The sequence below is a fragment of the Ruditapes philippinarum genome, unplaced genomic scaffold (assembly GCF_026571515.1).
Source record: "Ruditapes philippinarum isolate M1 unplaced genomic scaffold, ASM2657151v2 ctg9919_1_1_1_1, whole genome shotgun sequence".
Taxonomy (NCBI): Eukaryota; Metazoa; Mollusca; class Bivalvia; order Venerida; family Veneridae; genus Ruditapes; species Ruditapes philippinarum.
In genome coordinates, this window is record NW_026855945.1 from 46,342 (window position 1) to 66,859 (window position 20,518).

The 20,518-nt window shown below is 34.1% G+C and overlaps 2 protein-coding genes across 5 annotated transcripts; both read right to left on the minus strand.

The window, feature by feature from the left end:
* Window positions 1-1,884: 1,884 nt before the first annotated feature.
* On the minus strand, window positions 1,885-6,767 carry LOC132744916 (acyl-coenzyme A amino acid N-acyltransferase 2-like). The gene is made up of 3 exons (XM_060733709.1): window positions 6,687-6,767; window positions 3,409-3,610; window positions 1,885-2,174 (listed from the first exon to the last, which is right to left on the minus strand). Exons 1-3 carry the CDS (start codon window positions 6,726-6,728, stop codon window positions 2,056-2,058), a joined length of 363 nt encoding a protein of 120 aa, XP_060589692.1. The 5' UTR covers window positions 6,729-6,767; the 3' UTR covers window positions 1,885-2,055.
* Window positions 6,768-8,740: 1,973 nt separating this feature from the next.
* Window positions 8,741-20,307, minus strand: LOC132744914 (acyl-coenzyme A amino acid N-acyltransferase 1-like). Of its 4 annotated transcripts, XM_060733707.1 has the most exons (7): window positions 20,244-20,287; window positions 19,769-19,890; window positions 16,442-16,846; window positions 15,373-15,636; window positions 12,616-12,785; window positions 11,300-11,413; window positions 8,741-8,857 (listed from the first exon to the last, which is right to left on the minus strand). In XM_060733707.1, exons 3-7 carry the CDS (start codon window positions 16,758-16,760, stop codon window positions 8,756-8,758), a joined length of 969 nt encoding a protein of 322 aa, XP_060589690.1. In that variant the 5' UTR covers window positions 16,761-16,846; window positions 19,769-19,890; window positions 20,244-20,287; the 3' UTR covers window positions 8,741-8,755. The 4 variants fall into 4 exon arrangements, with proteins under 4 accessions (XP_060589690.1, XP_060589687.1, XP_060589689.1 ...); XM_060733704.1 differs by lacking the exon at window positions 19,769-19,890 and having other exon boundaries at window positions 20,244-20,307; XM_060733706.1 differs by lacking the exons at window positions 19,769-19,890; window positions 20,244-20,287 and adding an exon at window positions 19,891-20,160.
* Window positions 20,308-20,518: the final 211 nt, after the last annotated feature.

The following is a 20,518-nucleotide window of genomic DNA, read 5'->3' on the forward strand; positions in this document are numbered from 1 at the left end:
TAACTGCTGGCCAACTGGAAAGGAAATGAAACAAGTCGACCGTAATTTTATCTAAAAGAAATACAACAATTTTTATTCTTCACGTTTTACTAAAAGTATTACTGCTTTATTAGGCTTAATTTATTTTTATCACCAGTAAGTAATTCAGATATAAGGTATTTTTTGGACTTGTTAAATGTTTAAGAAGTCATTTTGGGCAATTTTCTCACCTTTATTGGTGGAATAAGACCTTATAGGAGACTCTCCGTGCATTTTTTAAGTACTACATGTGTATACAAGCATTTATACTGCATATTAACAGTATAGGGTATATTAATTTGAGTAAATGTCCCTCATCAAAACTTCAAAGGGGATGGAGCAGATGTCTGCTCTTCGAAAACAGAGGAGGGGGCAAACCAGTAATAAAAACTTCAGTAATAAAAACTTATCAAGTCACCATTACTTACAGCAACAACCCTACAATTTTTCACATGGCGTATTTGGCTACTTTATAAATCGCGAGGTTATTTTTTTGTCCCAGATATTAATCTGATAATTGAAAATTTAAATTTATAAGAATAATTCATATTTGGGAAACTTCTAATTATGAGACGTCTTAAGCTCTGGGATGGGGAAATGTTAGTTATTTCCTTCAGATTTTTTAACATAAATATATTTAAACATAAATAAATATATTTGTAGTTTTATATTTTTTTAATAAAATATATATGTTACACTTCTGATTATTATATCATTAAAAAGTTCAACACACAAAATAATTCATAGATCAAATTATAAACAAAATGGCAGGCTTCTGAAATCAGGAAACCACCGGCAAAAAAGTGGACAGCAACAACTTTTGAGGTAAAATGTAAGAATTTTCATACAAGTTCGCTATTAAGCCAAAATAGTGTATTTTTTTTATTTAAGCATTAAATAGAGTAAATGAATGAGGCAGAGCATTGGTTACTGGACGAATTGAGTAAAAATAAACTAAGATAAAATAAGAACTGTTAACAGTAGAAAGAATCATGTTACATCTCGTTATGAACTGTTTGTATAAAGGAAATGACGTCACGTAAAAATAAATGTACGGTTTCAAGAAAAGGGAGTTCATTACCATCACTACAATGTACATAATATGAAGTTTGATCAAGGTTTCTTTATCAATTTCAATCCAGATTTTACATTGTACAAATCATGAAGTTTAACGTTTATTACTAATAACTATTTAACGTTCAATAATCTAATATCATAAATCTAATATCATATATTGTACGATAAAATCCACTTAAAAGTCAAACACTAATTATAAACTATTAACCAATTATCACAGCCTTTGTAAAACGTTAGATATTATTCGATATATAGGATTCATATATCAGCTACTTGCAGCTGTCGGATATTGTTTGCTTTATGATATACATGTATATCATAGACATATCAGTACAGTTTAGCATTCAGCTTCTCTGATCTCTTGGATATTATATAGTAAATATATCACATAACTTTAGCAGCAGCTACTGACAGCTCTGAAATAATATTATTATACATATATCTCATAAATCAAGAAGCAGCTTCTGACAGCTCCTTATTGATATACATATATCTAAAAGATTTATCAGCAGATCTTAGATAATATCTGTAGGTCATAAATAATACATATAACATAGCTACTGGCAGCTCCAATGTGATATATATCACATACATATATTATTAGTCTTTAGCAGCAGCTACCGGCAACTCTTGTATCTTTTTTTTTTACTTTGTGATATATATCAGTGACACATCTTCAAATGTTGGCAGCAGCTACTGGCAACACTGGTATGTCATAACTTTGTGATATATATCAGTGACACATCTTCAAATCTTAGCAACAGCTATTGGCAACACTGGTATGTCATAACTTTCTGATATATATCAGTGACACATCTTCAAAGCTTAGCAACAGCTACTGGCAACACTGGTATGTCATAACTTTCTGATATATATCAGTGACACATCTTCAAAGCTTAGCAACAGCTACTGGCAACACTGGTATGTCATAACGTTCTGATATATATCAGTGACACATCTTTAAAGCTTAGAAGCTGCAACTGGCAACTCTTCATGAAAAAAGTTCAGAATTCTTCTCCAAGAATCTTCTTGTGCCACAGCATGAGGTTCTGGTTGACCACCCCACCAGAAAAACATATCTGAAATATAAATATCCTTATAAAAGGAAAGCAGCTATTCTATAAATGTATATACCTTTAAAAAGCAATATGTTTTTTCTAATTATTATCTGTGTTGATTTTCTTGCGTATCAGACTGTATTTTGAAATGTTTTCAGCAGCTCTGGAAAATAAGGTCTTACACTCCTGTGTAAGAGGAGTCGCATACTTCATTCTTGCACCTTTTATGAATAAGTTGCATAGTTTTTATGACATGATTCTGTTGTAATGAAGTTCTAAATAAATATACAAGTTTGTTTGTTTGATTGATAGGGTTTTACGCCACACTGACATATTATTGACCATATGGCAATGTTGGAGGAAGACCTCAGGTGCCCTTCCCTGCAATATTTCACACACTTACGGGTACCCAAGTAGGACCACCGACGTTCCGTATGCTAGCTTGCTAGCTTCCTCGAAATGAAAAAAATCCTGGAATTCCCTGTCAGGTTTCGAACCCACAGTGGTGAGGGGCAAATGGTTTGAGGTCAATGACCTTAGTATAAAAGTGCTGAATAAAATATTAGTTTTAATTTGTTACTTTTTTTTGACAATTAAGTTAACTTATTATGTAAAATGCAAAAAAAAAAGATAATTAAACACTGTTTGTTGTCAGTCATCGCAGATGGAAATAACTGGCTATCAGGTAACCGTTTAGCCAAAATTCAAATCAAGCTAGACAGTATGGTCTGTTAAAGCAGGCAGTGTAAGATTCTTATACATGTAGTTCATAATGGCTAGATGGCATCAAAACCAGTGCCAAAATTTTGAAAGTTAGGTAAGAATTGAAATGAAATTCAATATAAAGGGTATTTTGTTTAGTTCAGTTTCATAAGATCAAAATTACTGTCATGGAATGAAATCATCAATGGCATAGCAACATAAGACAATGTAAAAGCTGATGTTAATAAAATGACAGATAATTTGATCTCATATGTAAAAGAACCAATAAACTAATTTTGTAATTAATTCATTTTCTTAATTCATTTTTTACTGAATTTTTCATTGTATTATCATTGCATTTTCTTCGTGGCAACAGCACTTATATTTTGGTTCAAAAAATAATTTAACATGATTTTCCGTTAATTTTACTATGAAGTGCTCAATAAAATATGGGCTTAGAATAATTACCATGCATTTACATAATAAACTCAGCAAATTACCGGTAAAACCAAAAATATATGTACTCTATATATTAGACTTCACTTTTACTTACCAAATGATTTATGATAAGACATGTCACAGAGCGGCGTGTAAGGCGGTTCCACGAGATGCCCCGCCCCTCGGTAAGATGCAACAATACAATTATCTGTCTTCTCTATAGGATATAAATCTTTCAACATTCGGATACATTCCTTCGGACTACACATGTCGTCTTCGCTTAATATATTCAATATCTTCACATCAGTTTTCCATACCTGTTGAAAAATGTGAAATGTTATTAAACCTTCAACTGCCGAATTTATGTAATGTATCCACCCTGCTTTGAATTTGAAACAGTCCATTAAAGGCACATTATGCTTCAGGAATTAATTAATTTCTACTTCTTTAGAAAGGGCAAAAATTAAAATTTATAACATTTAAAAAGTGGTTTTTGGGCATGTTAGATACTGAAAAGCATACTGATAAATATGAAATAGTTTGTAATATAAGTAGCAAAATGTATACACAGTAGTATTTTTACTTCAATCACTACAACTGTCTGTACTAATTGCCAAACAGCAACAGACAAAAAAAGATGGTTATTGAGCTTACACTTTGGAAACTATAGCAGAATACCAAACATTAAAAACTTTTGAGAAACAAGAGCCATGTCAACATGGCCATCCCCCGCCGAATGTGTTTGCTCATTGGAAGAATGTACAAGTAGTAGAGCAGAATAATTCCATTTTAGGAGGTCTTTTGGTAATGAAAACTGATGGCTATAGTGATTACAGATTTGAAACCTATGTGAATACTGATGGCTGAATATAACAAAGGGCAATTACTGAAAAATAATGCAGGGTAGGTTATCATTCTTGTGTGCTGCATCCCTCCTCAGTAAAATCTATCCACCTATGAAGTTTCAAGTTGATACCTCAAATACTTTTTGAGAAAAAAATTGAATTGAAAAATTAAGTATGAAAAATAACAAAGGGCAATAACTCAAAAATTATAAAAGGTAGAGTTATCATTCTTGTGCCCTGCACACCTCCTGAATTAGATCTATGCCCCTATGAAATTTCATAATGATATCTCAAAGGCCTTTTGAGTTATGCTCTGGACAAAAATTAATTTTGAAAAATAAAAAAAGGGCAATAACTAAACATTTATGCAGGGTAGAGTTATCGTTCTTGTGCACTGCACTCCTCCTTAATGAGATCCATCCACCTATGAAGTTTCAAGTTGATACCTCAAATACTTTTTGAGATAAACTCTGGACAAAATAGTATGAAAAAGAACAAAGGGCAATAACTCAAAAATTGTACAGGGAAGAGTTATCATTCTTGTGCACAGCATTCCTCCTCAATAAAATCTATCCACCTATGACATTTCATGTAGACATCTCAAACACTTTTGAGTTATGCTCCACTCGGGTGAAAAATTAGGTATGAAAAATAACAAAGGGCAATAACTCAAAAATTATGAAAGGTAGAGTTATCATTCTTGTGCACTGCACACCCCCTGAGTGAGATCTATGCACCTATAAAGTTTCATTTTGATATCTCAAAGGCTTTTAGAGTTATGCTCTGGACAAAAATTAATTTTGAAAAATAACAAAGGGCAATAACTCAAAAATTATGCAGGGTAGAGTTATCGTTCTTGTGCACTGCACTCCTCCTTAATGAGATCCATCCACCTATGAAGTTTCAAGTTGATACCTCAAATACTTTTTGTGATAAACTCTGGACAAAATAGTATGAAAAAGAACAAAGGGCAATAACTCAAAAATTGTATAGGGAAGAGTTATCATTCTTGCACACAACATTCCTCCTCCATAAGATCTATCCACCTATGACATTTCATGTTGATATCTCAAACACTTTTTGAGTTATGCTTCACTCAGGTGAAAAATTAAGTAAAAAAAATAACAAAGGGCAATAACTCAAAAATTATGAAAGGTAGAGTTATCATTCTTGTGCACTGCATACCTCCTGAGTGAGATCTATGCACCTATGAAGTTTCATGTTGATATCTCATAGGCTTTTGGAGTTATGCTCTGGACAAAAATCAATTTTGAAAAATAACAAAGGGCAATAACTCAAAAATTATGCAGGGTAGAGTTATCATTCTTGTGCACTGCACTCCTCCTCAATGAGGTCTATCCACCTATGAAGTTTCAAGTTGATAACTCAAATACTTTTAGAGATATGCTCCGGACAAAAATGTCGGACAGAAGGACGGAAGGTCGGACAGACGGACGGACGGAGACTATTTCTATATCCCCCGCCGAACTTTTTTCGGCGGGGGATAATAAAGATAAAAGCATTTCTGAGGCATAATGGGCCTTTAAAAGTTTAGCGGATTTCAATATCAAAACAAGAAAATTGAGCTATTAACAGTTAAAAGGGTCTGTTCAGACTGCAAAGAAGTGAAGACTCTCCTTGCTTTATACTAATAGCATTTTCAGTTCCAGCAGAATAAGAATTAAGATTATTCCTTACAAAAAGGTAAACACTCCAGTGAAAATGGATAAAAAATCTCTTTGATTAACACATCTCACTCCAGTGAAAATGGATAATAATATAAATTTTTTTTATTAACACATCTCTAGAACTTGTTGAACGAAATAAAATTATCAATTTTATTATAATTAAAATATTAAATGATTTAAATACAATTTTCCAATTTTCCAATAAGCTATTCTACGGTCAAACTGAAAGCTCCTCCATTGCTTTCGAAATGATTTTTCCATTAAACACATACCTAAAACTTGATGTTAATTGAAATGTAAACATTAACTTTATATAATTAGTTTTCATAATGTTTAAGGTCAGTAGTTCTCCTTAACTGTTTCTGAAATGTTTATTTGCAATTTTTCAACTGTTTCAATAGCTGTAAAGTAAAGTATATGCAAGAAACAATAAACTATTAACTGTTGCAAAGATATACTAGGTCATATAATTTCTTCATATACAACATGAAACAAATGTTGGCATCTTTTAACTATTATGTTTAAACTCTTTTTTTGGTTGGGTTTAATGTGGTATCAACACAGTATAGGTCATATAGCATCTTTCAAGCTTCACTGGTGCAGGAAGACATCAGGTGCCCTTCTGTGCATTACATAACGCGCGAACAGGCACACAAGTAGAACCACCAACGTTCTGTAAGCTAGCTGGATAGCTTTCTCACAAGAAAGAATTCAAATACACTTGGTTGGCTCGAACTTACAGTGGTGAGAGGCAAGTAGTTTTAAGTTTATGACCTTAACCACTTGGCCACAGACACCCCATTATATTTTAACATTTTCACATTTTTTGTAAAAACTTATAACTTTATATATATACTTACTTGAAAAATATCTGAAGGTACATAATCCAATGCTTTATGCATAGCATATTTACCATCTATATTAAGAATTTTGTCAAATAAAAGCCTGAAAAAAAAAAAATAGTATTAATTCGCTTAAAGCAGCATGCCTCCAGATTTATGCTGCTTTTAATGAAAATTGTTTATATGTATTAACAAGAGCTGTCGGTAGGACAGCAACGCTCGACTATTCTTAGTGCTTGATAGTAAAAAAAATGCTTGATAGAGTTACCTCCTCCTGTTTACAGGTTGGGGTCATGATGGTGAACAAGTGTGCAAAGTTTCAAAGCCATATGTCAATGGACTTTGAAAATATTTGAACTATTACAAAAACTTTAACGTAAATTCTAAGTCGAAAAAGGGGCATAATTCTGTCAAAATGCTTGATAGAGTTACCTCCTCCTGTTTACAGGTTGGGGTCATGATGGTGAACAAGTGTGCAAAGTTTCAAAGCCATATGTCAATGGACTTTGAAAATATTTGAACTATTACAAAAACTTTAACGTAAATTCTAAGTCGAAAAAAGGGGCATAATTCTGTCAAAATGCTTGATAGAGTTACCTCCTCCTGTTTACAGGTTGGGGTCATGATGGTAGACAAGTGTGCAAAGTTTCAAAGCCATATGTCAATGGACTTTGAAAATATTTGAACTATTACAAAAACTTTAACGTAAATTCTAAGTCGAAAAAGGGGCATAATTCTGTCAAAATGCTTGATAGAGTTACCTCCTCCTGTTTCCAGGTTGGGGTCATGATGGTGAACAAGTGTGTAAAGTTTCAAAGCCATATGTCAATGGACTTTGAAAATATTTGAACTATTACAAAAACTTTAACGTAAATTCTAAGTCGAAAAAGGGGCATAATTCTGTCAAAATGCTTAATAGAGTTACCTCCTCCTGTTTACAGGTTGGGGTCATGATGGTGAACAAGTGTGCAAAGTTTCAAAGCCATATGTCAATGGACTTTGAAAATATTTGAACTATTACAAAAACTTTAACGTAAATTCTAAGTTGAAAAAGGGGCATAATTCTGTCAAAATGCTTGATAGAGTTACCTCCTCCTGTTTCCAGGTTGGGGTCATGATGGTGAACAAGTGTGTAAAGTTTCAAAGCCATATGTCAATGGACTTTGAAAATATTTGAACTATTACAAAAACTTTAACGTAAATTCTAAGTCGAAAAAGGGGCATAATTCTGTCAAAATGCTTAATAGAGTTACCTCCTCCTGTTTACAGGTTGGGGTCATGATGGTGAACAAGTGTGCAAAGTTTCAAAGCCATATGTCAATGGACTTTGAAAATATTTGAACTATTACAAAAACTTTAACGTAAATTCTAAGTCGAAAAAAGGGGCATAATTCTGTCAAAATGCTTGATAGAGTTACCTCCTCCTGTTTCCAGGTTGGGGTCATGATGGTGAACAAGTGTGTAAAGTTTCAAAGCCATATGTCAATGGACTTTGAAAATATTTGAACTATTACAAAAACTTTAACGTAAATTCTAAGTCGAAAAAGGGGCATAATTCTGTCAAAATGCTTGATAGAGTTACCTCCTCTTGTCTACAGGTTGGGGTCATGATGGTGAACAAGTGTGCAAAGTTTCAAAGCCATATGTCTATGGACTTTGAAAATATTTGAACTATTACAAAAACTTTAACATAAGTGGTTACGCCGACGCCGATGCTCGGGTGACTGCAATAGCTCTACTTATTCTTATCGAATAGTCGAGCTAAAAAGTAAAATAAGTGAACAAGGAAGGCAATTTACAAATTGCAAATGACACTTAAGAAGTTAAAGACTATAAACAAAATCTTAACTAACACCAATGCCCATTACAACAAAGTGGGTAATGACAATAGCTCAGTTTACTTTTGGCTTTTTTTTTTTAAATTGGAGCAAAAAAATGTATAAACATTATGTTGTTTTTTTTACAAGTCTGCATTCAGAGCTTTTTTTGAAAGTTGTATATGGTATTCTCTGTGGTCAATTAATACAGCCTTCAGCTTACACTCTTAAAATTAATTAACAAAATATATATAAATATCATAAAAGAATTTAGGAAACAACTAACGGTACTTCTGGTATATCGCCACCACTGTACTTCATCGGTGCTGTTGCATTAAATGTACAACCATTAATGTTCACTACTGCACGTACCTGGAATCAAAATTGCACAGAAGGAATTCAATGTATTGCATTAACAATAAAGCTTATAACAAATGACTGCTTGCATTTGAGACATTTCTTTAAAGCAACCTTTTAATTAAATACTCCTTTCATTGTAATCTTGCACACAAAATTAGTCTGAATGTGGTGAACACATATGCCAAATATTCAGACGATCCATCTAATAAATGATTAAGTTCTATGCCAGACAATGACCTTGGACCTTTAAGAACAACCTTGACCTTGAGGGTTCAGATGTGGGTCTTACAGGTGACACATTGTCTACTTATGGTGATCTTGTGTATTGATTTTTTGTTTTTTAAATCCCATTAATTTATACATGCAGAAGATAAGGACCAGACAAAAAACTACAATTGCACTTTACACTACATGCTGTATAGGTCAAAATGCTAAGTTCAATCTATTGCTGTGACCTTGACCTTTGAGCTAGTGACATTGTCACCTTCTGGTGACCTTGTGTACCAATTTATTTGAAAGTAAAATTTATGGAACGGACTCAAAGTATACTATTTTGTGAACACACACATACAAACAATGTTATGGCTAGGGGCATGAAAAGGGGCATTATTTTTTAAAAACCCATAAAAGTTATGTACTCTGGCCTACAATTGAATGTAATAGTCGTTTTGTTTAAAGACTGAAACCAACATATTGATGGCTTCAGTGACAGGCTTTGTATCCAAAACATGACAAAGAGATGACTTTATTTTGGATTCAAATGTTATTGTTAGGATATATCTGCATTCAAATTATAGTGTAAAATAATAAACTATAATAGATTCAAAACAATATAAACAAGAACTGTCGGAGGACAGTAACGCTCGACTATTCGAAAATTTGTCACAAGGGTGTTTCATTGAGTATAATAATGCTTACCTATATGAATACATAAAATTGTCCGAAAAGGTACAAACTCTTCAAGTTTCAATACATTCCCTTCAGTAGTTATGGAGATACAAGCTTACATGCAAAAACTTAACCAAGAATTCATGAGTCGAAAAAGGGGCATAATTATGCAAAAAAGCAAATCAGAGTAATGGGACTTGTACCAATCATCTTAGATAATCACAGAGACCAAGTGTGTGAAGTTTCAATCCATTCCCTCTAGTAGTAATGGAGATACCAGCTTACACGCAAAAACTTAACCAAGAATTTCTAAGTCGAAAAAGGGGCATAATTATGTTAAAAAGCAAATTAGAGTTATGGGACTTGTGCCAATCATCTTAGATAATCACAGAGAACAAGTGTGTGAAGTTTCATTCAATTCCCTTCAGTAGTTATGGAGATACCAGCTTACATGCAAAAACTTAACCAAGAATTTCTAAGTCGAAAAAGGGGCATAATTATGTAAAAAAGCTAATCAGAGTTATGGGACTTGGGCTAATTATCTTAGATAATCACAGAGAACAAGTGTTTGAAGTTTCAATCCATTCCCTTCAGTAGTTATGGAGATACCAGCTTACACGCAAAAACTTAACCAAGAATTTCTAAGTCGAAAAAGGGGCACAATTATGTAAAAAAGCAAATCAGAGTTATGGGACTTGTGCTAATCATCTTATATAATCACAGAGAACAAGTGTGTGAAGTTTCAATCAATTCCCTTCAGTAGTTATGGAGATACCAGCTTACATACAAAAACTTAACCAAGAATTTCTAAGTCGAAAAAGGGGCATAATTATGAAAAAAAGCAAACCAGAGTTATGGGACTTGTGCCAATCATCTTAGATAATCACAGAGAACAAGTGTGTGAAGTTTCAATCCATTCCCTTCAGTAGTTAAGGAGATACCAGCTTACATACAAAAACTTAACCAAGAATTTCTAAGTTGAAAAAGGGGCATAATTATGAAAAAAAGCAAATCAGAGTTATGGGACTTGTGCCAATCATCTTAGATAATCACAGAGAACAAGTGTGTGAAGTTTCAATCCATTCCCTTCAGTAGTTAAGGAGATACCAGCTTACATGCAAAAACTTAACCAAGAATTTCTAAGTCGAAAAAGGGGCATAATTATGAAAAAAAGCAAATCAGAGTTATGGGACTTGTGCCAATCATCTTAGATAATCACAGAGAACAAGTGTGTGAAGTTTCAATCCATTCCCTTCAGTAGTTAAGGAGATACCAGCTTACATACAAAAACTTAACCAAGAATTTCTAAGTTGAAAAAGGGGCATAATTATGAAAAAAAGCAAATCAGAGTTATGGGACTTGTGCCAATCATCTTAGATAATCACAGAGAACAAGTGTGTGAAGTTTCAATCCATTCCCTTCAGTAGTTATAGAGATACCAGCTTACATACAAAAACTTAACCACAGGGACGCCGACGCCGACAAATGGGTGACTGCATTAGCTCGATTATTCTGCGAATAGTCGAGCTAAAAATGGAAAGTTTCAAGTTCAGGTTGAGTTATTACCTTTTTACTGTACCTCGCCATCATGAGTGATATATCCCCACCTTTAGATGTCCCAATCACACCTAAACCACTTGATATAATGTTGTCACGTGATAACAACCAATCAATAGCTTCCTGCAATAAATTCACACAAATCTGTGAAACACTTTCAAGATATTGTTTTTTGTTTTTATTTTTTGTTTATATTTTCCCAGTATTTCATTTTTAAAAATCTATACGGCAATGGGGATTTTAGCTGCTTTTTCAACACCCCCCTCAACACCCTAAAGATTTTGAATTTACATGGTGGACTAGATTTATAATTTCAGTTGCAAAATATTTTCCTCAGCTGCATTGGAAATAATTCACATGTGTTTTACAGCAATAACAACCTTTGATTGAGATATTTTACATAGCACTGGAAAATGTATATAAATTACTATTTATGAACAAAAACTTATCAAAAACTAAAGGTTAATCAACACTGATGCCAACACCAACGAATGGGTCATGACAATACCTTTACTTTTTTTCTTCCGAATGTGGACAATGTTGCATGTTAAGGGTTAAACGAAAAAACAATCTTTACCATCAATTCTCAAACATTTTGTTTTATTGATAACTCTTGCCATGAATTAGGAACTATTCATTGCTTACTTTGGGGGTTTTATACATAAATAACCAATCAATGGTAAAGGTTTTTGTTTGAATATACAAATGTGCATGTAAGGGCTAGTTCGACAAATTGGGTGGTCTACAATTTAACATAATTACAATATACTATTCCCTGGAAGTCTGAAATGTCAAAGTAATTTTTTCGCTACAAAAATAGTTTATGGTAAAATAAAACATGTAATGACAGTGGACAGCAACTGCATAGGTAATCTTGAATAATGTAGCTGTTATGAACCTATCGAAATAAATTACAAGCATCAGTTGTGAAAGATTAATGATAAAAAGCAGAACTCATGCACAAGACTCAAAATTACCAAACCTAATGTCCTTTGTTTCAAAAGATTTTAATAAGTAATGGTGGTGTTTGGTAGTGATCACTCCAGATCATGTTAGTAAGCCACATTGAATTCACCAGAGCACAGTCCAACCAACACATGGTTACTGGGCATGCAGTCAAGCAGTTTACCAGTACTAGTTGCTTTCACTTTCACAAGGAACTGAAACTTCTGTACATACCAGAGCAGAGGTACAGTGCGAATGACTCTAGAAAGATTTCATGATCAATCACAATGAAAGTGACCTGCGCCTTCCGGGAATTGAACCCGGGTCGCCTGACTCACAGAAAAAGTTCATAAATGAGAAGTAAAAAAGAAAAAGCATACCAGAAAATAATCTAAGTTGAGATCAAATAAACTTTTTGGCAAGTCTTTATACAAAAAGTATGGCAAAGCTAAAGATGCGAACCCCCTGGAAGCAAGCAGGGCCGACCTGTAATCTGTTATTCCACCTACTGTCCCAAACAGGTCTATCACTGCAGGAAATGGCCCATCACCTGATAAAATACATATATAATAATTTATATTTTTGTTTTTTGCTTTTTATTATGATATTGAAATAATATTGGTAAAATATAAATCATATCACACTGTTTGTAACTGAAATAGTTTTTATATTAAAATATAGTGTTGTACTTTATGTAACATATCCTATTCTTATTAGTAATATCGTGGGGCTAAGGACTAAACTGGCATGGAGGAACTTTACATATCATTTCTTAATCTTTATAGTATTTTTTGCCCTTTACACAGAAAAATACCACTTGACGACATTATGAACAAACAAAACATCATTACTTTATTTGTGTTATATGATAATAATAATAAATTAAGATTCAATAAAACTTAAAATAAGAGTTTAAATTTTAACACATTTTTCTTGAATCTAATGTTATTTAAGAAAAATAAAATTTATCTACTTTTGTTGTTTTTATTGCTGAATAGGTAAATCAGCACTACAAATAAGTGACTTTTTTGGATCCCCATGGCCTAAGTGCCAAAAATCCGAGAAACAGGGATATTTATTTGAAAGATCATTTGAGCCGAAACATGACAAAACCAACATAATGGGTTTGCGACCAGCATGGATCTAGACTAGCCTGCGTCTCCGCAGTCTGATCAGGATCAATGCTGTTTGCTTACAAACCCTGTAACAAGTAGAGAAAGTAATAGCGAACAGCATGGATCCTGATCAGACTGCGCGGATGCACAGGCTGGTCTGAATCCATGCTGATTGCAAACCCATTATGTTGGATTTATCATGGTGTGGCTCATTTAATAATACGGGATCTTAAAGAGACTCCACTGACGTTTTTTTTACATGAAGGGATTGGAAATCTTTTTCCAAAACTTGTGTGCCATTTGATGTAGCTCTGATCAATAACCTGTGTGTTAATTAACAAATCATTCCCTAAACCCATCTTCCTATAAGTCCTTTTATTTTTTTAATTTTAAGTGCATCTGTTGCTCTATTTAAGAGATTCAATTTTATGTTTTAAGGTTGTTTGACCTTAGTGGAGGTCCATGAAGTGTACAAGTAGCAGTCACCTCTAACATTTCTTGTTCATCTGTCTTTTAGTGCATTTAACAGAAAAAACTAGAAATGTGTCCATAGGACACGGGTGCCCCCACCGCGCCACTGTTCTGTCAATCTTTTTACTAAGTCAAGGGAAATAACTCTACAAATACTGGATAAATCCACAAGCGAAACCCAAGGTGCAAATCTAAATATGCTGAGCAACCTGCCCATAAGGTTTAATTAATGACTATGTCAAATCCTTTTTGAGTAACTTGCGACACAAGTTGAAAATTGCAAAAAAAAAAGTGAAGGGCAATAACTCTAACAATACTAAATAAATCCAGACGAAAATATCTGATGCACAACTGCACATGCTGATCAACATTCCTGTAAAGTTTCATGACTCTAGGTCAAATACTTTTTGAGTTACATGCGACACAAGTTGAAAATTGCAAAATTTTACTAAGTCAAGGGCAATAACTCTGAAAATACTAAAAATATCCAGACGAAAATACCCTGGTGCACAACTACACATGCTGATCAACATTCCTGTAAAGTTTCATGACTCTAGGTCAAATACTTTTTGAGTTATATGTGACACAAGTTGAAAATTGCAAAATTTTACTAAGTCAAGGGCAATAACTCTGAAAATACTAAAAATATCCAGACGAAAATACCCAGGTGCACAACTACACATGCTGATCAACATTCCTGTAAAGTTTCATGACTCTATGTCAATTACTTTTTGAGTTACGCGCGACACAAAAGTGAACGGACGGACGGAAGGACGGACAGAAGGACGGACGGACAGACGGACAGACAGACGGACAAGGGTAAATCTAAATGCCCGCCACTAATGTGGGGGCACAAATATACTAATAAGATGACCTGTCAAGTGGTTAAACAAGATGGAACACTCAAATTTGTCAGGGGAGAGTAAATTGTGTGACAAATGGTGGCTTGTGAGAGTAATTTCCCTTATATGGATTGTCAAAATTAGTTTTCTTTACTTATTTTTGACTCATGGCATGCCTATTAAAATTGGAAATTTTAGCAAACCTACTAGGTGTATTACAACATTCACATTTTTCCAAATGGTGACAACATAATAATATGTAAATGGTAGGGTTTTTTTATATGAGAAGCCTAAAAACTTGGTTATTTGCTAAATGTGCAAAATTTTTGGAATTTTCAAGATTCTGTTGCTTTGGGGTTTTTTAGTTGGGATTTACATGACACACATACTCTTGAGGTCATATGTTCACATTCCAGCTTGACTGGTGAAGGTAGAGTTCAAGACTGGTACCCTTCTATGCATTATTTCAGTCAGGAATGGGCACCTGAGTAGAAGCATCAATGTTCCATAAACTAGCTGAAAGAATCTCAAGTCTCTGGCAGGATTCAAACCCACAGTGGTGAGGGTCAGGTGGTTTTAAGTCATTAAGCTTAGCCACTCGGCCTTGAACGTTCTGGCCCCTTTTATGATTATCATGATATATGAAAGATGTGACTACTAGTCATGAACTCATTATATAATAATTTTAAAATGCTAACATCAAACTAACCTGGAGGTAAATATAGTTTCCCTCTGACATTTCCATCTGTCACTTCATAGTTTGTTACACCTGGAGATTTGTACCATCTCTCTATAGTAGTTTTACAAAGTTCTGCAGGGGTCTTCTCTCTTATATCTTCCAAGGAAAAGTGCCCATCATAAACTATGACTTGTGTGATAAAAGGTGTGTCTAAGTTCTTTTTCATAAGCCTAATACCTTCAAGCTGCCCAGGACAGGGTACCAAACTCCAAAACAACCCCATAGCAGAAACACCTGAAATATGAAAGATTTACATGTAATATGCATGTAATTTATTGTCATTGTATAGCACAAACATAGTTTCAAAACAAAATTCATGTACTGTTATTGCCTGAAAAAGAAAATGTGCAGAAAATGAAAAGTTCTATTGTGTTGGAAGCTAGAAGCTTATTGAACCACTAGGTCTTTTAAATTTAATGGCAAAAGTCTTTCCATATAGTTTAGTGATCCCACAAGATCATTATTTTTTCATTTCTCTTTAATCTACCAAGTGCTCAAGCTAAGAAATGTTTAAACAAAGTAAAATGTTTGTTTCCTACACTTCTTAAAAGACATTATACATGTATACTAACTGTAATGTTCAAATAACTCGTATTGAACAATATAAAATATCATTTAGTCTATCATTCTTTACTGACTGTGCTGGCTTCCGAGACATTTGTGTAAAATTGTGGTACATTAACACTATAATCAAGGATGAGAAATGCTGGCTTAAAGGTAATGTGTTACTTTATGCATCTATTGCTGTAGAATCAAAAGTTTGTGGTGGGATTTAAACCCACAGCTGTAGCTGTGACGTTTAAGTATTACCCAAGTTTTTATCTGAGGCAAGAGATGTGCTTAATGACACAACTGATTTGGTCAAGGGGTCTTGGAGGATATTTTTAACAGCATTTTCACCGATGATATGGATCATCAATCTGCAAATAATGATAACCCAGAGAACTACCAAGTCAGGGAACCACTGCCTTTTCAAGGAGTTATCTAGGTAAAGGTATAGGATTAGCACTAGAAAGACATTAATTTTCAACTAAATTACCCGTGTATGTTCCTGAGACTGATGCCTGTTTTCCCAAGTTGACTATGCCTTGTTTATCTGCTGTGAAACAACCACATGACTCAAATGTCTTCTTTTCCTCTTCTAAATATGCATAGACAGTCACTTTCTGGCTGGTGTCAAGTTTATCAATTTTTATTTCTAGTCTGTCATCAACTAAAAGATGTCCATTCGGTTTGAATGCTATTTCTGGAGCCATCTCTCTAGTAAATGTTGAACAAGATTGACTACTACATGTCCATTCAGGTTTACAAATGTGTTGTGATTTTATATTATTTACAGGTTGAAGCTCTCTCGACATTTTTCTTTCAAAATGGCGCACGGCTGAGGTCAAAGTTCTTGAACAACTCTGTTGTAACAAATTTGCTGAGAAATGTTTTAACAGACCTGAAAGTGGAAGTGAAAGAAAAGCCATGATTCAGAACTGTTCAATATTTAAAGGTAGATGTGTAAGCAGCCGGATAGCTCAGTCAGTAAAACCATGAAATGGTATTTTGAGGGTCCCAGACAGGAGTCGCTGTCAGGCTGCACATTTTTCTCACCATGTGACATTTGCTTGGAATTTAATTCACAATGACCTTATAAACGAAATCACTTTACTCTTATCTTGCAAAACTATACATACAATGTGCATGTGTTACTTCTGATCACTGAAACTTTCTTGGGAGCCAATATATTGAAACTTGAACCTTTTTTTTTTTAAATTTTGCAATAACAAAAGTAGACTTGTTTATAATGCGTACTGTGTTTTTAAAAAGAAATATACAGGTAGCTTTTAAAGGTCTTCAGTGTACCCTTTCATATACTGTGAAATGACATTTAAACGCTGCATCAGATGAAAAACTTAAATTTTAAAAAGCAACTTATAATTTTTTTGAAGCCAGAACTAAGTGTTTTTCTCAGTGGAAACAACACCTACACTTGCTGAATTTTTGTTTGAATTTGGAAAAGTCCATTCAAAGTTAAAGTGATTTCAGTATCAAAATATAAACATTTAATTACAAAATGTACCAACAGTATATACAGCTAGGTCAGAAATCATGACTGTGCACTAGCAGGCCTGGCTCTATACTGGTGTCAAAGGCTAATCACTTTTAGTACGAGCAAGTGATGGGATAATACCTTGAATCGGGGTCAGCTACATTGTTGGCCATATAACAACTTTTTGTAATTTGTTCTGTGAGTGACTAAGTGAACCCCAAAGCAAAAAAATTTAAAAACAAGAGCCATGTCAACATGGCCATCCCCCGCCGAATGTGTTTGCTCATTGGAAGAATGTATATGTAGTAGAGCGGAATAATTCCATTTTAAGAGGTCTTTTGGTAATGAAAACTGATGGCTATAGTGATTACAGATTTGAAACCTATGTGAATACTGATGGCTGAAAATAACAAAGGGCAATTACTGAAAAATAATGCAGGGTAGGTTATCATTCTTGTGTGCTGCATCCCTCCTCAGTAAAATCTATCCACCTATGAAGTTTCAAGTTGATACCTCAAATACTTTTCGAGAAAAAAATTGAATTGAAAAATTAAGTATGAAAAAGAACAAAGGGCAATAACTCAAAAATTATAAAAGGTAGAGTTATCATTCTTGTGCAGTGCACACCTCCTGAGTGACATCTATGCACCTATGAAGTTTCATTTTGATATCTCAAAGGCTTTTTGAGTTATGCTCTGGACAAAAATTAACTTGAAAAATAACAAAGGGCAATAACTCAAAATTGTATCATAGTTTGGAGACCTTTCTGTTGAAAATGTGTCAGGGTTAAATCGTATACACATACATGCACAGTGCGTTAACTGGAGTGCGGGTATTAGTTACCCAAACTCTAGAGCATGCCCATTGATTGGCTCATTTTTGCTGGGGTTTACATATTGTGACGACAGAGAAAGGGAAAGCGACAGAAATGTCATATCCAGATGTTCGTTCATTGGTTCATTTTTGCCGGGGTTTCATATTGTGATACAGGGAACGTGCTTTTATGTTTGACTATGATACAAAAGAGAAAGAACACCAAAACACTCGGCAATCTGAATTATACTCGGGGGCTACGCCCCCTCGTACAAATCAGATAGCCTCGTGTTTCGGTGCTCTTTCTATTACATAATGCAGGGTAGAGTTATCATTCTTAAGCACTGCACTCCTCCTCAATGAGATCCATCCACATTTGAAGTTTCAAGTTGATACCTCAAATACTTTTTGAGATAAGCTCTGGACAAAATAGCATGAAAAAAAAGGGCAATAACTCAAAAATTGTATAGGGAAGAGTTATCATTCTTGCGCACATCATTCCTCCTCAATAAGATCTATCCACCTATGACATTTCATGTTGATATCTCAAATACTTTTTGAGTTATGCTCCACTCAGGTGAAAAATTAGGTATGAAAAATAACAAAGGGCAATAACTCAAAAATTATGAAAGGTAGAGTTATCATTCTTGTGCACTGCACACCTCCTGAGTGAGATCTATGCACCTATGAAGTTTCATGTTAATATCTCATAGGCTTTTGGAGTTATGCTCTGGACAAAAATTAATTTTGAAAAATAACAAAGGGCAATAACTCAAAAATAATGCAGGGCAGACTTATCATTCTTAAACATTGCACTCCTCCTCAATGAGATCCATCCACATTTGAAGTTTCAAGTTGATAACTCAAATACTTTTTGAGATAAGCTCTGGACAAAATAGCATGAAAAAAAAGGGCAATAACTCAAAAATTGTATAGGGAATAGTTATCATTCTTGCGCACATCATTCCTCCTCAATAAGATCTATCCACCTATGACATTTCATGTTGATATCTCAAAACACTTTTTGAGTTATGCTCCACTCAGGTGAAAAATTAGGTATGAAAAAATAACAAAGGGCAATAACTCAAAAATTATGAAAGGTAGAGTTATCATTCTTGTGCACTGCACACCTCCTGAGTGAGATCTATGCACCTATGAAGTTCATGTTAATATCTCATAGGCTTTTGGAGTTATGCTCTGGACAAAAATCAATTTTGAAAAATAACAAAGGGCAATAACTCAAAAATCATGCAAGGTAGAGTTATCATTCTTGTGCACTGCACTCCTCCTCAATGAGGTCTATCCACCTATGAAGTTTCAAGTTGATAACTCAAATACTTTTAGAGATATGCTCCGGACAAAAATGTCGGACGGAAGGACGGACGGACGGAAGGAGGGAAGGTCGGACGGACGGACGGAGACTATTTCTATATCCTCCGCCGAAATTTTTCGGAGGGGGATAATAAACTTGCGATATCCTATTCACCGAGTAATGAATCCTCAAAAAATAATTACTTTGTCCTGATTTGACCCATTTAACAGAATGTTTTTCTTTCAAACTGTCAAACTGTTGGAAAAGACATCCCCTGTCCAAATTATCTCAATGTCTTATTGACAAGTCTAATTAGTTGGCTTACCTGCAATAAAATGTCACATTGATATTTCATCAACTTTATATGAAATAAAGTCTCTAGTTAAACAACTGTTAAAATACCTAAAATATCTTCCTTCACGTCTCATTACTTGGATTAGCAGGTCACTTCCAATAATAGTACATTTACGAAGTGATACAATGATTCGTGACCATACATACATGTAACCTTTGAACCCCGTCCATTCGATTTATCCAAAATTTAAATATCCGAATATATGTGCAGTACATGAAAAAGCAATACAGAGCTTCTTTGTATTGACAAGTATATTCAAACACAACTTTGATATCTCCTTTATACAATAATATTTACATAATAATAATGTTCAAGTTACTCACAAGAATTTACAAAACAAAATGATTTGGACATAACTATTCGACCCCGACTTGCTGAAGGTATTGGTAGCACACCACAGTAATGTAAGCCACAGCTTCGAATGGCCAGGGAGGATTTCTTGGATATAGTGAATATTTCTGGATTTAAATGACTGGTTGTCTTTAAAATGCATTTTCAGCATAAAATTTTTTTTGTGACATCTAATATGATCACTGGCAAATTCGAAAACATGGCCAGAAATCACATGCTGTTGATTATGAATGTCAAGGCCGCCATT